Raw genomic sequence first — 22,845 nt, 5'->3', positions numbered from 1 at the left:
AGATGCCAGAAGCCGTACAGACTTCTACCATCATCAATATGACCATTGAAGAGGAACAGAAGAGGAAGAATAGAGCCCTGTATGTGCGTATTACAAGTATCAAAGACACTGGAAATGTAGAGGATGAAGTGAAGGAACTCTTGCAACGCATGGGCATCCCGGAACCTACGCATACAGGTGCTTGGAGAGTAGGAAAGAAGGGAATTGATGGAAAGGGAAATGTCAAAGAGAAAGCACTTATTTTGCGATTCCCATCTATGGAATCAAGGAAGGAATTCCTAAAGAAGAGACCAGCACTTAAGAACACAGGGATATTTATGGGGGATGACCTTACTTTGGCGCAAATAACACATATGCAAGAGTTGATGCCAGAGATTAAGGCAGCAAGGGAGAAAGGAAAAACTGCATTTTATAGAGGAGGGAAAGTAGTGGTTTTGGAAAAGCGCACAGCATGACGGTGCGAGACCTATGGGACCACACTCCGGATGGCGGCATGGAATTGTTATGGATCTTATAGGTTGGATGTGAGTGCTTTTGAGGATAGCTTCAGAGATAGAGACATTGTTTTTTACTCAGAAACGCATTTGATGTCTGGACAGTTGATGCCACGTGTGATTGGTTATTTATGGGAAATAGCTTGTAGACCAGATGCTAGATCCTAGCACGGGAGCCGGGGTTCAGGAGGTGTAGCTGTCTTATTCAAGGAGGAATTGCAACCGCTATTACAGATAGTTCGGAGAGATGACCAGGCGAGATACATGTGGGTGAGACTAAGAGCCGAGAGGGCAGACTCATATATATTGCTATATGTTACTTTCCCCCTAGTACTTCAATCTATGCCTCACCCAAAGGACAATCTCCTTTCTCTATACTTGATGATGACATATGGGAGTTTTCTAGAGATGGAGATGTCATTCTCCTGGGAGACTTTAATGCCAGGACGGCCAACTCCCAAACGGTATTCTATGATACCTCAGAGGAGATACTTAGAGAAGTGGATATTTCGGAGATGGGGCTTGACAGACACTCAACAGATAGGGAGCATACAGAGTATGGGAGATATCTCATGGAGATGACGGCTATGCATGGTTTGGCCATACTTAATGGAATAGAGATTTTTCCTTCTTCTGGGGGATTTACATGCTTTCCGCACAGACATGGGGCTAGTACAGTGGATTATGTCATGACTTCACCGAGCTTCATTTCTAGTATTCAGGATCTTAGTGTGGGATCTAGACCTATTGGAATAGCAGTGGACCATGCTCTTTTGACTTTTTCAGTCTCCTTCCAGTACAGTGCTTCTCAGACACCACAAAGGATTGCACACACACGATATGCTTTTACACCAAAGACCGACTCGACATATGTAGAGGAGATTTACAGACGGATGTGGGCAGCCGAGCCAGTTTATACTGTGGAGGAGATTACTACTCTATTGACTGAGATCTTGCATGGGGTAGCAACAGAGGCATACCCACATACTCAACCAGATCAGAGAAGACATTCTGGGAGAATACCTCAAAATAGTTGGTATGATGATGAATGCAGAGAGATGAGAGCTCAGATTCAGCGCGAGCTTGTACTTGGGGTGACCACATATAAACAGTCTCGGATTGCTCTTCGGCGTCTAGTACGACGGAAGAAGCGGGCCTTTTTAGCCCAATTGGAACGTGATTTGTATCAGCTCTTTTTGAGTCAAGATTCAGGGGAGGCCTGGCGTTTCTTCCATGAGCACTCCCCCCCTCCAGGGATTACTTCTCCCGAAATTTGGGGTCAGTATGCAGCATCATTATATACAATACCGGGGCAACCGCCTCTACCAAACCCCCCAGAGCCATGCCCAGACACCAGTACCTTCTTTACCACTGAGATGGTGAAGAAGGCCATTGATAGGATGAAGACTAGGAGAGCATATGATCATGATGGTTTGGTGGCAGAGCACTTGATACATGCTAGAGATTTATTGTCAGAGGTTCTTGCGCGGTTGTTTAACTGGGTCATGTGTGAGGGACTAGCCAGGTCTTGGAGTTTATCTACTATTGTACCTCTCTTTAAAGCAAGGGATCCCAAGGTACCAAGGAATTACCGTACTATTATGGTAGGGCACACATTAGCACGGTTGTATGCGTCCATCTTGGAGCAGCAACTGAGTAAATGGGCAGAAAATGAGGGCATACGAGCAGCAGAACAGACTGGATTCAAGAGGGGTTTCTCCACCTTGGACCATATTCTTACACTCAAAGCCATTATTGAGGAGGGTAGGGCACATGGGAGACGGATGTATTGTTGCTTTGTGGATTTCCGCAAAGCATTCAACACAGTTCCGAGAGCCAGATTGATGCGCAGGTTACAGGAGTTGAGAGTGCCCACAGAGATCATTTGGGGGGTCATGGCTTTATACGGCTCAGTGATTGGCCACGTACGCACTCCTGAGGGGATTTCTGACATTGTGCATTCCACTATTGGTGTGAAGCAGGGGTGTCCTCTGTCCCCTACACTATTTGGTATGTATGTAGATAAGGTTTCTGACTACATTGCCAGAGAAGGCGACAGAGGTGCTCAGCTAGTAGGGACATGGATCCCTTTGTTACTATATGCTAATGATATTGTGTTGATATCAGAGTCACCAGAGGGCATGCAGAGACAGTTGGATGCATTACACAGCTTTGTGGAGAATAGTAGATTGTCTGTGAACCTTGGTAAAACCAAGGTTATGGTGTTTAACACTACTCCGCAATGGGTCAGGAGATCGGCACCTACACTCGTATATGGTCAGGACACTGTGGAATACACAGATGCATATACATATCTTGGGGTGGTATTCTCGGGACCGAGGTTTGCTCTGAGGTGAGCAGCAGAGACTAGACTGTCTAGAGCATATGCAGCACTGGGAGGGCTAGAGAGGATATGTTCGCAGGTTCAGTTTCAGGAACCACGAACAAAGCTATGGCTTTTTGATACTTTGGTTACTTCAGCTATGCTTTATGGGGTACAGGTGTGGGGACCATCTATGGATCATGACAGGTGGAGGAACATGGAGAGGCCCTTCGTATCTATGATCTCTCGGATGATTAGAGCCAAGTCCTCCGTACCACATGCAATTATTCGAGCGGAGCTAGCAGCCCCTCCTATAGAGATTGAGGCTATTACCAGATCAATGTCCTTTTTGCACAGCCTATGGGATACACGTGGAGGCAGATACGCTAGATTGGCTCTGAAGTCTTCTAGACAGTTAGCGACGCAGGGAGACACATTATGTTGGTATGCGCAGATGACCTCTTGGTTTCAGAGGCATGGTTTCAGCCTAGATAGACTGCCTCCTTTTCAGTATTCCCTGGATGCACCTTCACTACCAGTCACACGGACGGAGATCACTAGACTTATTCGTCAAGATCTTATACAATTGGACACCAGGAGGACATGGGTAGAGATAGTGCAGGAGTTGGGCACGAAGATGGCTTTCTACAAGGAGCATCTTCTCCAACTCTCGGGAGATGGGTTTGTGATTCGTCCAAGCTACATCGACACTCATCTGTCTCATAGTTTGCGATGCGCTATAGGTCAGATCCGCACATCCTCGCACCATTTGGAGATTGAGACGGGCACATTCAAAGGGATACCACCGGAGAGCAGGATATGTAAATTATGCGGTACAGAGCCAGAGATGGAGTTACATTACATATGCCACTGCACTGTGTATTATGAGATACAAGGGCGCTTCCATTGCTTATTCACGGAGGGCTTTGGACCCCTAAATAGAGTCATGAAGTATGAGGATCAGAGATGCCTTGGCTTATATCTACTTGAGCTACAGCGGCATAGGGATAGTCTGTTGAGGAAACATGGGACACGCCAGTCACAGAGACCGATCACAGACTTCTTTGGATCGGGAAAGCCAGGAGAGCAGCCACCAGCGCAGAGTTGTGCCCGCGTGCATACCAGAGGCACCCTCATTGACAGGGCAATTGAGCTTGGGAGATCGAGGCGACCACGACCGAGACACAAGAGCACACTCCATCGACGGAGACTTCAGCAGAGGATCAGGGACATCCTAGCACGCCATCCGGAGTGTCATTGAGAACTTACTCTACACTTCATTTTCACTGTCACTACTCACTTCTCTTTTTTTTTTTTTTTTGCATTCAGTACCTTTGTACTTTTGTATTCAGACATTGTACTAGTTTCACCACTTTGTATCAGCTGGTCTCATAGGTCATTTTGGCCTTTTGAAGACGTTAATATATCATATCATATCATTATGCGATGACTGCCAACATTTGGCTCTCTTTCTCTCTCTCTCTCTCTCTCTCTCTCTCTCTCTCTCTCTCTCTCTCTCTCTCTCTCTCTCTCTCTCGATCTTCAAGGTCTCTTGGGATAGTTTCCTACGACGTTAAAACTCTTTTCTTCTTCTTCTTCTTCTTCTCTCTCTCCCCCAAGTGTGGTAGATTGGTTATGCCATTTCCCTCTTGAATATTTCAACTCTCCGACGAGATAGATCTTTAAGGTCTCTTGGGATAGTTTCCTACGACGTTAAAATACTCTTCTTCTTCTTCTTCTTCTCTCTCGTTTCCACACTCTTGTCAATTGCCGATTTGATGAGCACTCATTGTAACGATTTTTTCCTGCAACATTGCGATCTCACTCACTCTTCAGCACTCACTTTCCTCCTTGTGCCATGTGTTGCATTTTTAGGTTTTGCACATCGGAGGGCTACCCTAGGCCTTACATTCATGCTACAGGGCAGCCCATTGTTCGAAGCTGATTCGAAGAAATCCCATTATAATAGATCCGAGATCTGGTGGTTGTGCTTGATCCAGAGGAGTTTTGCTTGCGGTTGCAGACTTTATTGTCATCTAGTTCACCTTGTCCGCTCCACCTTTGAGGGAAACATGTTTTTTCACTACGAAATGTTTCAATCTAATGTTAGAGCAGTTATAGCCCACCCATTCTAAGGCTCTTACCCCTAATCATGTATGTGCAAAATATGAGCAGCTGATTATTGGATCCATATGCTTAGGCACCCCTTGCTTTTATCTTCCTTTGTTTGAACAAGTAGATGTGTTTTGCCCTAGGATGCACAAACAGTCTTAAAGAGAGCATGCAGATTGATATGGATCCTCCTTGGTAACATCTTTTTAAACTTTTCTTAGACGTAGAGAACACTAGTACTTTGTCACGCATAGTCACCCTTAATCAAACTAGGATGAATGAAAGCAATATTATCATTGAAGTCAAAAGGTGTTAGCTAAACATGAAGTGTACCTTGTAAACAATGCCAAAGCCACCCTCTCCAAGCTTGTTGATAGGATTAAAGTGGCCAGTAGCTTCCTCGAGCTCCTCTAATGAGAATACCTGCGCCTTGTTCTGGAGAAGGTCTCGCGGCCAGCTCAATGGCTTGTCCACCCGCTTCACACCTGACCCTCATTCATACAGTCATCACGAACCAGGAGCAGATCCGGAAAAAAGCACACACATTCTTACATCTAAACAGCTTACCTCTTAATTTGCTTGCTTTGTAGCACCAAACTAGTACGACACATACAGCTCCAATCAAAAGGACAACTCCAGCAACCACACTCACAGCAACAATGAGGGTCTTCTTGGAGCCTACACATGTCACAAAAACATCATACCAATCAATATTCTCTCTCTCTCTCTCTCTCTCTCTCTCTCTCTCTCTCTCTCTCTCTCTCTCTCTCTTCATAAGCTCCAAAGTCCAAACTTCGAAGGCACAACAGTTTCATAGTAAGAGAGCCACCTTGGATGGAGCCTCTCTCAACTCCTCACCCACAAGCTTTCTTGTTTGACTCTTGCTTGAATCTACCGCGGGCATGAAGCTGACGCTGAGCAAGCTGATGTGCGGCCCCCTGGCTTGCGCGCCTGCATGGGTTAGCGAAAGGGGGTGTCAATTTTCAAATAGTCCCTTGTGTCAGGTGGGATCAATGGTCTCTATTAATTGGGGCTTCTGGCCTCGTTTATATATGACACGGGGTCCAACTCGTGGGATCCACGGCAGGGCGCGCGATTTGGGCCGCCGGATCTCCCCAGTAGGGGGGGGCAGGACTTATGTACGTTTGGAGTCGCATCATCTGCAGTGATGCGCGATAGGTGGGATGGATAGAGTTGCGGCGTGTGGTGGGGGAGGTCCTAGGTTCAAGGCACGACGGCCGGAGGGAAACCCTAATTTTTTGTCCACCTGGAGATTTAATCGACGGTGGATCTCGTGGCGGTCGTCGATCCCTCGAGTTGGCCCCGTCTGCTTTATGGACGAGGGGCGGCTGGGCTGGTTTTGACTGGTTTTGTGCCGTCCGCCGCCGCCGGTGGTTTAATCCCCAAGTAATCGCACGAAAACTCAATGTGAACATCAAGTGATCGTCAAGTAATCCCAGTGTGATTCCCAATTGAGATGTGATCACCTTGTGAACCTACCTATTCCGAAGTGATCAACGTGTGACCCCAACCATTCCAAAGTGAACACCTAATAATCCCCACCCGTTACTTTTGCCATATTATACTATGTTCTCACCCTCATTTCAAGTGGCACGCGATAGCTTAATGGGAGAGTCAATGCCTTTAGTGTGGGAGGTGGCGGATTCAAGTTGTCGGGGCAGACCAACCGAAATCTTTTTATTCTTGGGAATAAACGAAAGATCCACATCATCCAGAGATCGTGGGCCAGCGATCCCACCTGACAAGGGGGTGTCAAATAGTCCCGTGGGACTGCTTACACACTGCTCGTTGGCTTATGGACAAAGATCATCTTGGTGGCGGACAAGATTCCAAAAAGCCACAACCACCCATCCAAAATGGATGCTAACACTCGAAAAAAGCTTTTAAGTTCAAACTATTAAGACAATTGAGATTTATGCCAAAATCTAAGGTATTTACTAAGACTTTGTATCATGTTTTTACAATGGATATTAAGGGTTAATCACATCAGAACTCAGAATTTTCATTTTCAACCATGAAATTACACTACAAACTGGGATACGTGAATTGGGGTAGAGGTAAAGGATGAAGGGTAGTGGAACCTAGAGCACAGCGCATGCAATGTTTTAAAAGGATGTTGTGCGGATGAGTGTCAGTCCAAAATGGGTAGTCATATGGCTTTAGCAGTTATAAAATGTTTGCCATGAGGATGGTAGAGAGACAACCCATGTGATAGTTTGCACTATATTAGGTTAATCAAGATAATAAAGTATTACAAGATCCATGGCTAAGCACCAAAAGTGTATACTTATTTTAGCTAGTTCACCTCAGTAGAAATGTTTTGTGCTTGTAGGTATCCTCGAGGTGCTTCCATTTTTCAGAAACCATGGTGAGAGTCCTCAGAGCTTGATTTTGATCGTTCTGCATATACAAAATCAATTCAAACCAAGCACTTGTATATTTTGCATTCCAATTTTTGTTTTTCCTCTCCATAAGTGCAGTGGATTTATATTAGAGAGAATCAAAGGTTACATCTGATTAGCCAACGGAGGGCTAGTTTGGATGTAGCAATGGGGGTGGAAAAGCGTATAGGTGCAACCCAAGAAGGGTCCAAGGGGACCTAGCATGGGTCCATACAAGAGGGTGTAACAGGTGAGAGCTCCATAAGGGGGATGTATCCAAAGTTTGCTCCATACGAAAGGGGGTCTAGGGGTAAGACCAAAACAAGGGGCCATTGGCACCTATCTCCATTACTTCTCGAAGCGTGTGAGGGGAAGGGCATCCAACTCAGCCTGGACCTTGGCCACAAATATGTACCGGTCCTCAATTTGAGACTCCAAGTGATGTACCTCAATTTCAACTTTGTTTTGCCGCTACTTTCAGCTGAGAAACTTGCCATGGTAGGCATGAGATGAATTCTCATAGGCTAGCATCCAATAATAGTGATCAACATCCAGAAGGATCTCCTTTTTTGTCTTGTACATGGTCACTTTATCATTGGCAATCTTCATGGCATGCAAGTTCACATGGTTTAAAAAAAGTATCAAACTTGGTTGGTAAGTCCCTCAAACAATGCAAAGTTCATTTGCCTCCAAATAATCTAGAGGAATTCTCCCCTGACTTTGTTCCGGAAAATACTAAGGTACCCAACATAGTCCCCCGATAACAGTTGTTTCTAGTTGGGTTGGAATTTGAGCACCTTAACCAGTGGGGCTAACACAGGAGAGTTAGCCAAATATGCATTGAATTAATGACTAATGTCTTCTACTTCTCTAGAGCACCTGCAGTAGATTCTAGACCCGAGATTGGTTTAGGATGTGTTCTTCCCCGTCCATATAGCTTTATGGAGAATGAACCACATGAGGATTGACTTCTTGGTCTCAATGGAAAAATCCCATAGGTTAGCAAACTTGTAGTTCATTATTTCCTATTCAAGTCAGCTTTCCACTTGTCACGTATTGGGGGGGGGGGGGGGATAAGTCGATGGGCTTCCATATTGGATTGGCAAGTTTGAACCTTCCTTCCCAACAGAAAGCTTCAAGGACGAGGGAGGGGGAGGTGTGTAGGATCCATTTGAGGTTCTCGAGGAAGAGCTTGATCTTGTCTCTAATGAGGGGAAGATCCCACGTCTCAATTCTAAATCTCAGGGAGAGCTCTAGATTAGATAGCCAGCAATGATTATTAGCATCCCAAAGTTGGTGCAAAGTTCTCACGCCTTTATTGTGAAGTACTAGGGCCTTTTTCGCAAGAGTGTTAGGTAGTTCAGGGAGCGTAGGGTAGGCCACCGTATTCCCATGACGGGATAGAATACATGTGCTTAGAATCCCTATTAATTCTTCTTGTGACGATTTCAACACTGAATGATTGATCGGAGTAAGTCTGATCCAGAGGAGAGCACCTCTTGTTTACCAAAAAAAATGGAAGACGTAGGGAAATTTTGACCGGCCTTTAGCTTCCTAAAGTTTGAACTTGTGCAAGTTCTTAAACATCAAAAGAGCCCATTCTTCATCAGGGGAAGCTAGAGCGTTGATGATTAATCTGATGGCCATCTTATCGGCTATGGTTCTTAGGTCGCATATGCCAAGTCTGATCGCTATGAAAGCTCTTCAATGAGCATGTCAATTAAAGTGATTTGTCTATTATGGCCTTTCAATTTTTCTCAAACTCCACCCTTTACAAGTTACAACCCAAATTTGAGTAATATTTTAGAGCTAACACTCCTAAGCTAGAAGAGATCGATGGTCCTAGACCATCCTTGAATCCAAATTGTTCATCTTCTTAGGGAGGGTGGAGGATTTGGTGATCTGCACTGATTAAATCCATCAATTCCACTTTGAGGGGAGAGAACTAATAGCACATGCCTTTTGCTTGCATAACTAGATGTGTTGTGATTGAAGTGTACTTCGGGTGCCAGAGTGACCGTAGTTCCAACTTTCCACACACTTCGACTCTAGAATATAATGTAATGATTTTCCTTTGAGATGCCCATCGATTTTGTCTCTGAAATGTATCCCTTCAATCTATATATCTCCTTCAAGATATGTCATAGCCTATCATTTCCCTTAAAGATTAAGCATTCACGGGGTCCCCACTCCCTTGGCTATGCATTTATCATTACCGTTTATCCCCAGGCCCTCCTTCTCAATGCTGCTGGCTTGTCTTTCCATAGTGGATTTCTTGTATGATCTTTAGAGCTCTTTGAGGTGTGCCTCTATTGACAACCCTTTCTACATCACCCTTTGTAGCCCTCTCATCATGGTTTTCATAACAAAGCTTTACAATTTGTGAAAAATCGTACTCCTGACCTTCCATTTTCTATAATCATGAAGTATCCAGTAAACATCACCATGATATGTTAATTGACATTCTTATCAATTTCTGCCTCCATGCCGATTGAATTAAGAGCCATGTGCACTACCCAGCTATAACATCCATATTGACCACCTTCAATGATTCAAAAGTGGCTACCTATATTGTAGACTTGCATGAATCTTCATATCTTCAATTACACACACACATGTGCGCGTAGAGAGAGTTTGTGTGTATGAACAATAGGTACAGCACAACATGCAATAGTAAAACTTTAACAAAGATATGTAAGGGAGGGAGGGAGGGGTGCCCACACACACAAAGATTTCATAATTGTTCGTGAAGGTCAGATAGGACCTATGGGATCAAAAGAAAAAAAATTGCTTGGGGTGTGTGAAGTTGATAAGTGACTCTTGATGTTCGAGAATTGTGAAAATGGGCATCACAATTGCGAGTCCACATAGTAGTTAGGAGAGGAATGTGTGTTGGGAGAGCTTATTGTTTCTGAGAGGCTTGATCGGGCATCGAGCCTCACCCACCAAAGAGCGGTGTGAAGTGCGCATGTGCGGATGTGTGCGTGCATGTAGTGCTGTGAGGGATGGAGAGTGAGAACACAGAGAGGATGGAGCACAAAAGGGATAATGATCCCTCACACTTCTTATTCTATTGAGCATCAGAGAATAAGATTAGAGTTAGCGGGCCAATTGGCGTGACAATCTCCCACTTGAAGGCCAATGTGGCCCAAGTGGCCTATGTATGTACAAATTATACAATCGTGAAGCACTCCAGTGGCTTCATCCTACACCCATCATCTCAATGCAATGTGCAAACCGCTTTGAGGTTAGGCTCTTTGTGAGAGTGTCTGCATGGTTGTCATCAGTATGAACCTTGACTATCTCGATGTGCTTGCTAATCAGTATGTCTTGTATCACATGATACCTAACCTCTTATGTGTTTTGACTTGGAGGGAAATACGGATTCTTTGCTAATGTAACAGTACTCTAACTATCACAAAGCAAAAATGGAGTCTAATAAATACCAATGTCTCCCACTATCAAGCTAACCATGCAGCTTCCTTGTTGGCACTAGAAACAATAGCATAATCTGCCTCTGTGATGGAAGACAAAGTGCAATCTTGGAGACATGATCTCTATGACACGGATGCTCCAGTAAATAGAATTACATAGCTAGCGTGGATCTTCGACCTTGTGGATATACGTTTCCTAAGATAAATCCAATATTCCACCTTGCCTATCCCCCTTGATACATATACCAAGAAATTGACTTGCATCTCCCAAATCCTTCATAGAAAATTGTGTTCTAAATGCCTTCTTCAAGATGGAAACCTAATCTTTTAGCTTCTCAATAATGAATAGATTATTGGCATAACGTATCAAGATGGTAAGTGAACCATCGTTTAACTTTCGGATATACAAGCAGTGATCTTATTGGCTCCATACGTAACCGTTGCATGTACTTGTCAAATTTTTGGTACCACTACCTTGAGCCGTGCCTTAGGCCATACAATGCCTTATGTAGTCTACATACCAATTCTACCCTTGTAAGCTGTTCAGGTTCAACGTCAAAACCCTCTAGCTGATACATATAGATATCTTCTTCGAGATCCCCATGAAGGAAATCCATCTTCACATCCGACTGGACAAGTTCCATGTCCTCAACAACTACTAGTCTAAGCGCAAGACACAATTCAGTCATCTTGACTACTGGAGAGGAAATCTCATCAAAATCCATGCCTTTCTTCTGCTTGAATCCTTTAACAACCAAACTAGCCTTATACTTAGGCTCGGGATCTTCTTCCATGTACTTCTTCTTGTACACCCATTTGCAAGACGAGGCTTGTTTGCACTCTAGCAACATTATCAGTTCTTCCCAAGTCAAGTTATACTTTGAATGCATTTCGTGCTCCCACTTCACACTATCTTCCATTTGAATAGCCTCTTGGTAGTAGGTAGGCTCTCCGCAGTCAGTGATCAACAAATAGTCTAACCATGGCTGAACATGCTCAACTCTATGAGAGACTCATGCAGATCTCCTCATTTTCCGCTTGTTGTACTCTTGGAGCACTACTATTGGTAGGAATGTCACTAGTAGATTGAGTTGTTTGTTCGGCCTCATTTGAGGCTACGTCCTTGAATCTGACCTTGCGATACTCAATCTCTTTGACAGGATATCTATACATCTCCATCTACACCATATCCAATGAAGATGCATTTGAGTGATTTGGAATCTAGGTTCTTGTGTAGATCTTTAGGAACATGTGAGAATATATCACAATGAATTATCGTAGTTTGGCTTCTTGCTAATCCACATCTCCTTTGAAATCTTATAGCTCGATGGCATACTAGCAATTGATTGATGATGTAAACTACTATCATAACAGCCTCTCCCCAAAACTCTGGAGGTAAGTTCGCCATAGACAACATGGCTATGAATCTCTCTTGGATTTTCCTATGCATTCGCTCAGTAATGTCATTCTAAGCAAGTGTATACAGTGTAGTAAAATGTTTTCTAATGCCTCTTTTGCTACATAAATTCTTGAAGTTGGTGGAGACGTACTCTTCCCAATAGTCAGTGCAAAAAGCCTTTTCCTTGATTGGTTCTCTACCATTGCAAGGAATTGCCACAAAAACTTTTTCCCTTCAAGAGATAGACCCACACCTTTCAAGTAGATTCATCTATGAATGTTAGGAAATATAATCCCCTCCCCCTCCCCACTCTACCCCCCCTTAGAGATATATGTAGCATAGGGCCACACAGATCACTATGTATCAAGTTTAGAGGATTCCCTAACTCTATTCAATGGCGAAGTGATAACCCTAGTTTGTTTGCCATACATGCAATGCTCACAAAAGCTAAAACCATAATAATTTAAGACAAGTAAGTAGCCCAAACACGAAAGTTGTTTCATTTCTTTCTAACTCATATGAACAAGCCATCTATGCCACAATTTAGCGGAAGGAAACTCGGTAACATAAATGAGATTATCTTTCACAAAAGAGACATAAAAAGAGCAAAATGATCCAGACTTTTGGCCCTTAAAAATGACCGACTTTCCCTTATTATGAACGATTCACGAACCATTTCCAAAAACTATAGTATAGCCCAAATCACCAAACGACCGGCTGACACTAAGATGTTAGTCAACTTTGGCACATGTTTGACACCTCAAAGCGTAAACTCACTACCGTTGCACATACGTAACTTCACATCTCCAATTCCATAAATGTAAGCTAATACTAGTCACCAAGAAACCATGCATAGAAGCATAATTGGAGAACCATTCCCTAACAGTAAGCTAAGGCAATAGTAGGAGGTTTTGCAAGCCACTTTTGGGTGGGAAGGTGAATTGGCTCCGATCAAGACAGCTCCGATAAAGACACCTTCAATGCATAGAACCAACCAGACACTAGCGTCGCAGTTTGTGGGGTTTGAGAGTAATAAAGTTCCATTTACAAAGCAAGTTTTGTGTGCAAGCTTGTAGGAGTCCTGATTGAAGATCAAAACACTTTGAATGCTTGCACTGCTTCTTTGAAAGGAGTTTCCATTAGCAACGTGAGCATCTCTTGTTCTTCAAATATACCTATCCTAAGCTTCGCCTTCATTTGAATATTGAAAAAAACACTCACTTATGAAGGAATAGATCATTGAAACCATTACTCTAATTGCTAGATCTGCAAGTGCATACTTTGAGTGAGGTCATAGACATTTAAGTTGCTTATAATACTAACAAAACTCTAGTAATTATGCTATAAATAATATGGTTTGCTCTTGTTCTAATACCATGCTAGATTAGTAGTGTTGATAGAGCAGTAAATGATTCAAGACATGAAACTGATTAGCATTGTATTAACCTTCTGCAAGCAAAAAAATACAAACGAGTGTCCCTTTTTATAGGGAGAACAAACAAGGTCTCGTAGCCTTGTTAACTCCTATATCTAGGGAGAGATTGTAGTGATATGGGAGAGTGGTCCAATAAGAAAGGAGGTTAAGGTGGCTACCAATGAAAAGAAGAAAGTTGCAAGGCTATGGCTAATCTTGGAGTGATTTAGGGAGAGGATCGAGGGTGCTTTAAAAGGTCAAAATACCCCAAAGAGTAAAAAACCCGTTAGCCTTATTGAATGCTTAAAATGCAACTACTTAACTAGGACTAAGGTACTCCTAGACTAGGTCATAAGCTTGATTTCCAACAAGTTGTGTGTGAAGATTTTTGAAGCCGAACATTGGGGGTCAGGTTACCCAATGTAAGATAGATTAGATTGTTGGAGATCCCTCTTTGTGGCCTCGCCGTGGGATATGTATACAAGGTATATGTGTTTTTGATGTCAAGTTGAGAATATTTTGACAGTGATTTTGAGTAGTATATACCAGTTGATGCCATATCAACACTCTTTTCCAGATTTTATGTATTGATTTGCTGAGTTTTGGTTGAGATTTTGATCTCTGTACAAAGGAGACTATGTGGATGTTTCCACAATTTTTTTTCCATAAATTCCTAGTCTCACTCTCTTGCATTCGCTTTTGTGAATTATGGCTAGATCTTCTAAAAAGGAAGAGTACTATATCAAGAAGTTTGATGACACAAACTTCAATATATGGAAGCTGTGTATGCTTGACTAATGTGCAGACATGCTTGCGGCAGCCTCAAGCTCTCAAGAGCCAAATGGACTAGTCATCCATTGTGGAATGATGCGGTAGGGTAACATAGGGATCCTCTACCCGCTAAGAAAAGGACTCATGAATATGCTTTATCTTCTCTACACCATAGTCAAGGACGACTATGATTTCAAGAGAGAGGTAATGTCATAATAATCAATATCTAATTCTCCTAAATGATTTTATCATATTAAACTGATCTTTTAATGTGGGGAAGTGCCATGGGAGAAAAGGCTAGAATATTGGTTAAGATAGCAGATGGCTTGGTCATTCAGGGCCTTGTAGTGGCATTGAAAGAGGCTAAAGAGGCTGTTTACACTAATGATCAGTGGAAGGATGCTTTACGATCATGGGTAGGACTGCTACAAAGAAATTATAGGATTTGTTATGCTTATTTTATGGCAAGAGTGCCTCAAATAAAGTTTTTCTTATGAAAAAACTCATACGTTTGAATATGAAAGAGGGAAGTAGTGTCAGTTCACATTTAAATGAGTTCAACAGCTTGTTTCCACAACTTACATCTAAGGGACTCAATTTCAATGATATGAAATAAAAGCCATTTTCTTGCTATGTTCTTTGCCTTCGCCATGGGAGATGTCCAAAGGGTAAGCTTGTTTTCAATGATGTTACTAGTGTTTTGCTCACAAAAGAGATTAGACGTTAGTCTCTTGACACTAGTGATGGTTGTCCGAGGCAAAGAGGTTGCAATTGTAGTTGTAGTCGGTCATAGGATTGCAAGGATGCTCGTAGCGAGAGTTATAGACAAACATGACCTACAAAATTTAGAATGTTATTATTATCCCACAAAAGTCCATTTAAAGAAACATTGTCGTGTTTTGCAATGTGAAAAGGATAAAGTCATGGTCAAGTTTAATCCTCCTAAGATTAGTGTGAAGATCGAGGAGCTCAATGTAGTTGAGTCTCCACCAACTGAGGTTGTTCTTTACGTGTTGCAATCATTACTTGTCTTGATATTCAATGCTAACTCAAATCCAGATGTATAATTGGATCTTGATGAGTGTTACGCAGAAAACTAGATCATTAGATCAAGTGCAAGTTTCCATATTACTCCCCATGGCGACAATGTTGCAGCTTCTCAAAAGTAAACGGCATCACACAAGCTAACCGCATAGATTGTCAATCAACGCTTGTGCGATCACTTGTAGATTTCCATCTTCGCAAGTTGCTGCTCATCGAATCCTATTGAACTGGACGGTCCTTGTTTGGTCTAGCATCCTCACAATACACATTTTTTTCTTCATTCAAATTAAGCTCTAAGCTCGTTTGAAGAGCTAGTTCCCATGGACTTGTTTTTTTGTCATGTGTTTGAACAACTATCGGTGTTTAAAAACATTTTCTAATGAACTTTTTCCTAATTCCTAATTTTGAAAAGCCAATCTTGTAAGGGAATTAGACACTGACCTCATCTCTGAGTGGTAAGACCTTCCCAAATTACACACACACACACACACACACACACACATACATGCACACACACTTCAAGCAAGGCATGAGTAATCAACTTGTATCAAGCATGATTACAAGTGAGCACAATGAACCCAAAACACTTAAAATTTTTGAAGAGGAAGTCACCTCAAAGTTGTCAATCTCACTACCTCCCACGAAATGACCAAGAATTTACAAAACTGCTAGAAACCTTCAATGCCCTATATGTAAAAGATGGTATGTCAAACCACAACAACCTAAATAAATTTCTGTTCAAAAAGCATTTGCCAACTGCAATTAACATCTTTCTTTGTATGGAGTTTAGACAATGGTAGAGTAGTACTCTACTAAGACCACTCCTAACATGGAAGCCAGTGACAAATTCAACGGCACAAACCAAACACGAATAAATTTCAGACTTATTAAAAAGGGGTTATGGGACATTGTAGAAAGAGAACCTTCAGGGAATTCAACTAGAGAATCTTCCTCGTCATTTGATCAAAGAAATCTAATAGCACTAGGCATCATAGGGGAAGGGTTGCAAGATGTCTTTATACATCACATTGGATCTTGCACTACTGCACAAGAAACATGGACCTTACTCGAGAAAGTGTTTGGTAATGCTTCCAAGACATCTAAAATCATGCTCTTTATAGAGTTTTTTTTTTAACTTATGAAACCTACCGACGCTACTATGTTAGATCACTTAAGCAAATTCAAGAGCTTACAGGGCAATCAACAAAGATGTGGAAGATGATATCAAAATAGCTGTCCTCATTAAAAGTATTTCAACTCCTGATGATTATTCTAGCTTTGTTACTACCCTAACAAATCTTGCTACACCTGTCTTATCTAAGGTAGAAGTCTCTCTCTTGGAACAAAAAAAAATTTGAACATTTTGAAATACAAGGAGCATACCTTACTCAAAGCAAGCAGGGCAACAAAAGTCAACAACCATTTTACAAAGGAAGCAACCCAAACGAACCTCAAAGGAACACATCATTCAAGGACGCCAAGAAAGGCACTGTATGCACATTTTGTGGCAAAGGAAATCACACGAAGGAATCATGTTTCCTTAAACAACGGATAAGAGAAATGTACATCAGAGAGTCAGATTCGAAGGATGCAGATGAAGAGAAGACTGCCTTGGATGAGGCAAACCTTGTGCATGTGGATGAAGAATACGCCTTTTAAGGTCTATATAAGCTAGGCAAAATTCCTTTTTTGTATTTCAAACACCTTCTTTTTAGTCTACCTAGTATCTCTCTAAGCTTGATGAACCCTCATGTTGCATCCACCTAAGTGAACCACACAGTTATAGGTGTTGTATCCGTGGAGTGAACCTTGAGTAGGTGTATCACAAGGCTTTGTCTTGTTATGCTAGGTCATCAACTTGAAGAAGGGTTTGTTGGAGATCACACTTATGACCTAGCCTAGGAGTACCTTAGTCCTGATGAAGTAGCAGCATATTAAGCATTCAATAAGGCTAAAGGGTTTTTTACTCTTTGGGGTCTTTCACCTTTAGCACCTTCAATCCTCTCTGTAAATCACTCCAAGCTTAACCGTAGCCTTGCAACTTCCTTCTTGTCATTGGTAGCCACCTTAACCTCCTTTCTTATTGGAACATTATCCCATATCACTACAATCTCTCCCTAGATATAGGAGTTAATGAGGCTACGAGACCTTGTTTGTTCTCCCTATATAAGGGACACTCATTTGTATCTTTGTCTACTTGTAGAAGTACAGTGTTAATCAATTTCATGTCTTGAATCATTTACTGCTCTATTAACACTACTCATCTAACACAACCCTCATAAAAGGCTAATCAAACATAGCTAGCCACAGTCTTAGAAAGGGATCTTTGGAATCGAGTCTTAGAAATGATCGGGGCTGCCGAATCAAGAAAAAATAGGCTCCACACAATAGCATGCAGTGCCAATATCTGTAACACCACGCACATGAGTTATAGCAGTCACTTCAAAGTGCGGAGCATGCACTCAAACCGAGGTCAATAAGTTTTCAAGCAAAGACCATAAAAGTTAGCTCCATGCAAAGAGTAAACGCTCTCAACAGAGCACAAGCACTCTCAAGTGCTAGTCATGCATAAAACCATGTAAATCCAAAATCCCACCGTAATTGAAGTTATTGAAATGCCTCTAAATACCTCATTGTCAAAAATACTTGTAGATCTCTTGTATTAAAAGAACCTTTCACTATCCTTGTGCGTGTAATACTGTATCTGTGAGACTCTGAGAAGTCATCAACATGTATGTATAAGCAATACCACATAGAACATACATCATGGGCCATGGCCAAGAACACATACAACAATCCAAATCTGCTCTACAAAATGCATGGAGAGCACAAATACATGTGAACACATGAAATCTTTTGCTAATGGCAAGTAAGACTTTACATGTACCTACCTCCCACTATCGACAAGCTCTCTTCGTATCTTGATCTCTACGATGCTTGAGGGTGTGTATGTGTGTGTGTGTGTGTGTGTGTGTGTGTGTGTGTGTGTTGAGGAATTGGAACCAGTGTGCTCGTTGATACTCAATATCGGAGAAGCCAATGCCAAGAAGAGGATATCAAAGGTAAGCCGTCCAAGGCCATCAATGGTGAGGTTACGCTGGGATGCCAATCACGAAGGGACCGTATGTTAGAGTCCATCACCATTGTGGCAATCCAAAAATCGAGCTCGTCAATGTCGAGAAGCCGAAGTCGTTGATATCAGGAAGATGACAAAAAGTGGAGAGAAATTCGGATGCCAAAGAAGATGTGTATGCCAAAATTTGAGAGAAGGTGTGTGCACCAACACTATCTCTTTGTGCTCTCTATCTCCAACTTCCGCCTAGCTCTCTCTATGTGTGTATGTGTGTGTGTGTGTGAGAGCTTTTTTACTTGCTTTATTGCAATGATTCCAAAAACGATTGCAAGTGGATGCGTTAATTCTCAATTGTGCTACCCGCTCAACGTCACGACTCACCAACGCTGCTATATTTTGCTAACAAATTTCTTAGTTTTGACCTAGGGTTTTGAAAAACTTCAATGTTGCTAGTGTAGTATGAGTGATTGCTTGGTACTTCAAATGCTCGCACCAAAAAAACGTAGTGAAGAATGTGAAGATTGATTTAAACAAGCCTTCAATTCTCCTACAGTACCAAATCTCCGCACATCTCAGTGTTGGCACCATAGGCTGGCTATGAAGCTCGTGCACACGCGAGCAAGAGGATGATGCCGTCGCTTCCTCCTACCAAAGCTTTGATACCACTTGTGAATGTGCATGCATAGATGCGCGTGCGTGTGTGTGTATGTGTGTGTGTGTGTGTGTGTGTGTGTGTGTGTGTGTGTGTGTGTGTGCAATGTTGTGAGGATGGAGAGGGAGACCATGGAGTGGATGAGCACAATGAGGATGATGATGCCTCACCCTTCTTATTCCATTGACAATCAAAGAAACAGGGTAGAGTTAGTAATAGGTTAGCTGACCAGTTTGCCTGACTCCCAACAAAGTGGTAGCGTGTATGCCATAGGTTCGGGAAGTATCCAGTAACAACATCACCATGACATGTTAAATGTTGTTCTTATCAAATACCGTCTCCATGCCCATTGAATTAAGAGCCATGTGGTCCATGAAGTATCAAGTAAAAACCATCACTATGCTATGTTAATTTACATTTTGATCAATTTTCGCCTCCATGCCCATTGAATTAAGAGCCATGTGTTTCACTACCCAACTTTAATGACCATCTTGTCCACCTTCAATACTTCACAAGTGGCTACCTATACTATAGAGCTACGTGAATCTTCATATCTCCAACTACACACATGCGGGCGTGCATAGAGGGGGAAGTAATGCCAAGACATGGGTCCTATGAACGTCTCAAACAAGGTTTGAGTCGGTGTCCGTGGGGGTATGAGGCCCTAGGACATGGACCTGCCACCGGGGGCTCTATAAGAGAGCATGATTGGGAGATACGACTACCTGTGGTCTTTCATACAACGCAACATGCAATTGTAAAACTTTGACATTGATAGGAAAGAGAGATTTCATAAATGTCCCTGAAGGTCAAACATGACCTATGGGACCAAAAGAAACACTTTTCTTGGGGTGGGTGGAACTGATAAGTGACTTGATGCTCGAGAATTGTGAAAAGGAGTATCATAAATGTGAGTCCACATCGTCGTTGGGAGAGGAATGTCTATAGGGAGAGCTTATTATGTACCCAAATGTGATAGTAAGAGGCTTGAGCGGGCATTGAGCCTCGCTCACCAGAGAATGACATTGTATATGCCTTGGGTTCACGGGTGAGGGTGTTCGCAATGGAGTGCACGAGCGGTTGAGCTAGTGTGGGCAAGAAAGCCACTACATGTAGTGGCTAAATGCGTCAATTATGGACACTTGAAATCGCAAGAGGGACGAGGTTGGAGCCACTCTACTCAACTAAAGACGCTTAGAACCAATGGAGGCAGGGAGAGGAAGAGAGATTAGGAGAGTGGAGGCCGGGAGAGGAAGAGAGAGCGAAGAGCAGAGGATAGGGAGGATGAGAGGGATAGGTACGTGGAGGTGGTGGAAGCGGAGAGGGTGGAGGAGTAGTGGGTGGTTTAAGTAGCCAAGAAGGACGATAGTAGTGGTGGCCAAGGAAGTGCTGGAGGAGGAGAAGAGCTGGTGGCTTTGGTGGCCAATGACGGCGGCAATGGTGGTGCACCCGTGGCTCCCCCTCCCAAGAAAAAAAACCTCGCTCCTTAACCTAACTCATTTTTTCAATCTAAGAGTAATGTGACTACTGCGTGTACAAGTTCTCTCCCTGTTAATAAGAAAAACAATGCATGAAGAACTAGGTAAAAGGTTTTAATGACCTACATACAATAATGAGACAGAGAGAGTGTGTGTGTGGTTCCCGAGTAATGCTCTTATGGTAAGAAATAAGAGAATTTTTGGACTACATAAGTAGTCCTTATTAAAGGGTGGATTTTTGGGTGCAATCGGGACCATTGTTAAAAGCTTGCCGATTGCCACATGACAAGTTAATGATAATAAACTTTAATTTAAATTATTTCTTTTAAGCTCTTTTGAGAGGGTGTGACATTTGTGGACCTCTCTTTAAGAGGGCATTGAGTATTGTGTCAAACATTATTTTCTATGCTTTTGTGATATATTGTAAACTAAAGAGTTGATTGTTGTCTCTCTCTCTCTCTCTCTCTCTCTCTCTCTCACACACACACACACACACACACACACCCCAAAAAAAAGTAATCTTTTATTGTGATACTACTTTTATGAAACTCAATAGCCTTCCTTATGTAGGCCATAGTGCATTTTCACCTTGTTTTGCTGCTAGTAACTTCGCTAGGTGACACTAGTGATCACATGCTAGATCCAAGCGTCCACAAATGGCTCCCAAGAGTTTGAGAGTCTTCCTTAGGCCAAAAAGTGGAAAAGGAAATTGTAGAAGTTTGAGCTATTATTTAACATAATTACACAGATTTTCCATAAGAGAATTGTGGAAATTTGGACACTGCTAACGCGTAAAGTTGAGATGATCATGCATGAAAAGAAAGCTGGAAAAGTAGGCTGTTCGAGGTACCTGGAGATGGAAGGGAGACCGGGCTGAGGCTCGGGGCTGAAGAGAGAGGAGGAACGGCAGCAGCGCCTGCTGCTTCCATGAAGTTGTAAGCCTCGTAGCGGTAGTTGCAGCTGGGCAGATACACCTGCCCGCCCAATCTCGAATCGCAGGCCACGCGGTAGGAATAGCTCAACAGGCATTGCGAGCATTCCGCTTCGTCCAGATATCCCAGGCATTGTGCCGCCGCATACAAGCCGCTTGCGCTGGCAGACGCCCACCCGCCCCTCTTGGGCGCCTCATTCGTTACATTGTCCACCAAATCCCCGATAAGCCGCAGCGTCACAGCGTCGCTCGTATTGTACGGGTTGCACGCGTAAATGATGGAGCTGGTGTCCAGCCCGAAAAAGGACTGGTTGTCGTATCGCAGCAGGCAGCCCTCCAGGCGCACTTGAGCCCCCACGGCCTCCGGACACGCCTCCGGCAAGCTGGTCGTCACATTCTGCACGCACTCGGTGCATGATTGCGTGGACAGATCGCCTCTGCACTGGAAGACGGCGTACAGATTGTCCTGCCCCGAGCTCCCTGTAGCCGTGCTGATCGCATACTTGCTGCCTTGCGATGTGAGCGCTGTGAAATTGTGCAGCGCGTTGTTGAGATTGCGCGTGAAGGTGGTGCTGAGGGAGCCGCTACTGGTATTGCGCTGGCAATTGAGGTAGCGGACATTTAAGGGTAGAAATTGCTGCATGGAGAAGGTAGGAAAGAAGAGGAAGAGGAAGATAGAAATATCGCAGCAGCGTCTCCGTCCCGCCATACCCACCTCTCTCTCCCTCACAGAATTCTCTTCTTCGTCTTCTTCTTCGCTTATGCAACATCAACGCGGCTCAATTTCCAATTTCCAAGTCTGACCCGGCAAGCAGACCTCACAAAAGTAAACACCGTTGGATAAAGCTTGTTTTCCACATGGCAATTAAATGATGGCAAACTTGTTTTCTTCCTAATAAGAGGGGGCCTTGCCTCATCACTATATCACACGGGCATGGTCAAATGGGATCAATGGTGGAGGAGGAAAAGGCGACGCGCATCAATAATAAACCGTCAGATCTGAGCTTGCCCCGAATTTACAAATTTGCTCCGAATTTATTAATCGGCTCACATTTACAATATGACATACTCGAAATGCTTATATTTCAATGAAGGCATGAGGGTGTAGTGGTTAGTGGACATGGCTCGTGGTGGGGAGGTCGGGGGTTCGAGACATGGGGTGCGGATTGACCCGAATTTATAAGCCTATCCGAATTTACTTTTCTTTTCGAATTTACCAAACGCCCCGAATTTACCAAATGCGCATCTGGCCCAGATCACCTCAACCGTCGATCCCATTTGAGCATGCCCATGTTAGATAGTGTGGAGGGGGGCCTTG

At 43.1% G+C, this 22,845-nt stretch overlaps 1 protein-coding gene across 2 annotated transcripts in view; it reads right to left on the bottom strand.

Moving 5' to 3' along the window:
• LOC147443258 (cysteine-rich receptor-like protein kinase 25) overlaps positions 1-22,330 on the bottom strand; it is a 52,776-nt gene extending 30,446 nt beyond the window's left edge. Inside the window, exons 1-3 of one of the 2 annotated variants that reach the window (XM_086529171.1) lie at positions 21,447-22,330; positions 5,497-5,607; positions 5,263-5,414 (exon numbers count right to left, since the gene is read on the bottom strand). In XM_086529171.1, the coding sequence (XP_086385297.1) occupies positions 5,263-5,414; positions 5,497-5,607; positions 21,447-22,236 (1,053 nt within the window). In that variant the 5' untranslated portion in view covers positions 22,237-22,330. The remainder of the gene's footprint in view (positions 1-5,262; positions 5,415-5,496; positions 5,608-21,446) is intronic. The other variant, XM_086529170.1, reaches the window with a different exon arrangement.
• Positions 22,331-22,845: the final 515 nt, after the last annotated feature.

This window comes from Adiantum capillus-veneris, chromosome 14 (genome assembly GCF_014529385.1).
Source record: "Adiantum capillus-veneris isolate H3 chromosome 14, ASM1452938v2, whole genome shotgun sequence".
In the NCBI taxonomy this organism is placed as follows: domain Eukaryota; kingdom Viridiplantae; phylum Streptophyta; class Polypodiopsida; order Polypodiales; family Pteridaceae; genus Adiantum; species Adiantum capillus-veneris.
Note: the sequence above shows the minus strand (reverse complement) of the source record. Positions and strands in the feature narration are given on the sequence as shown.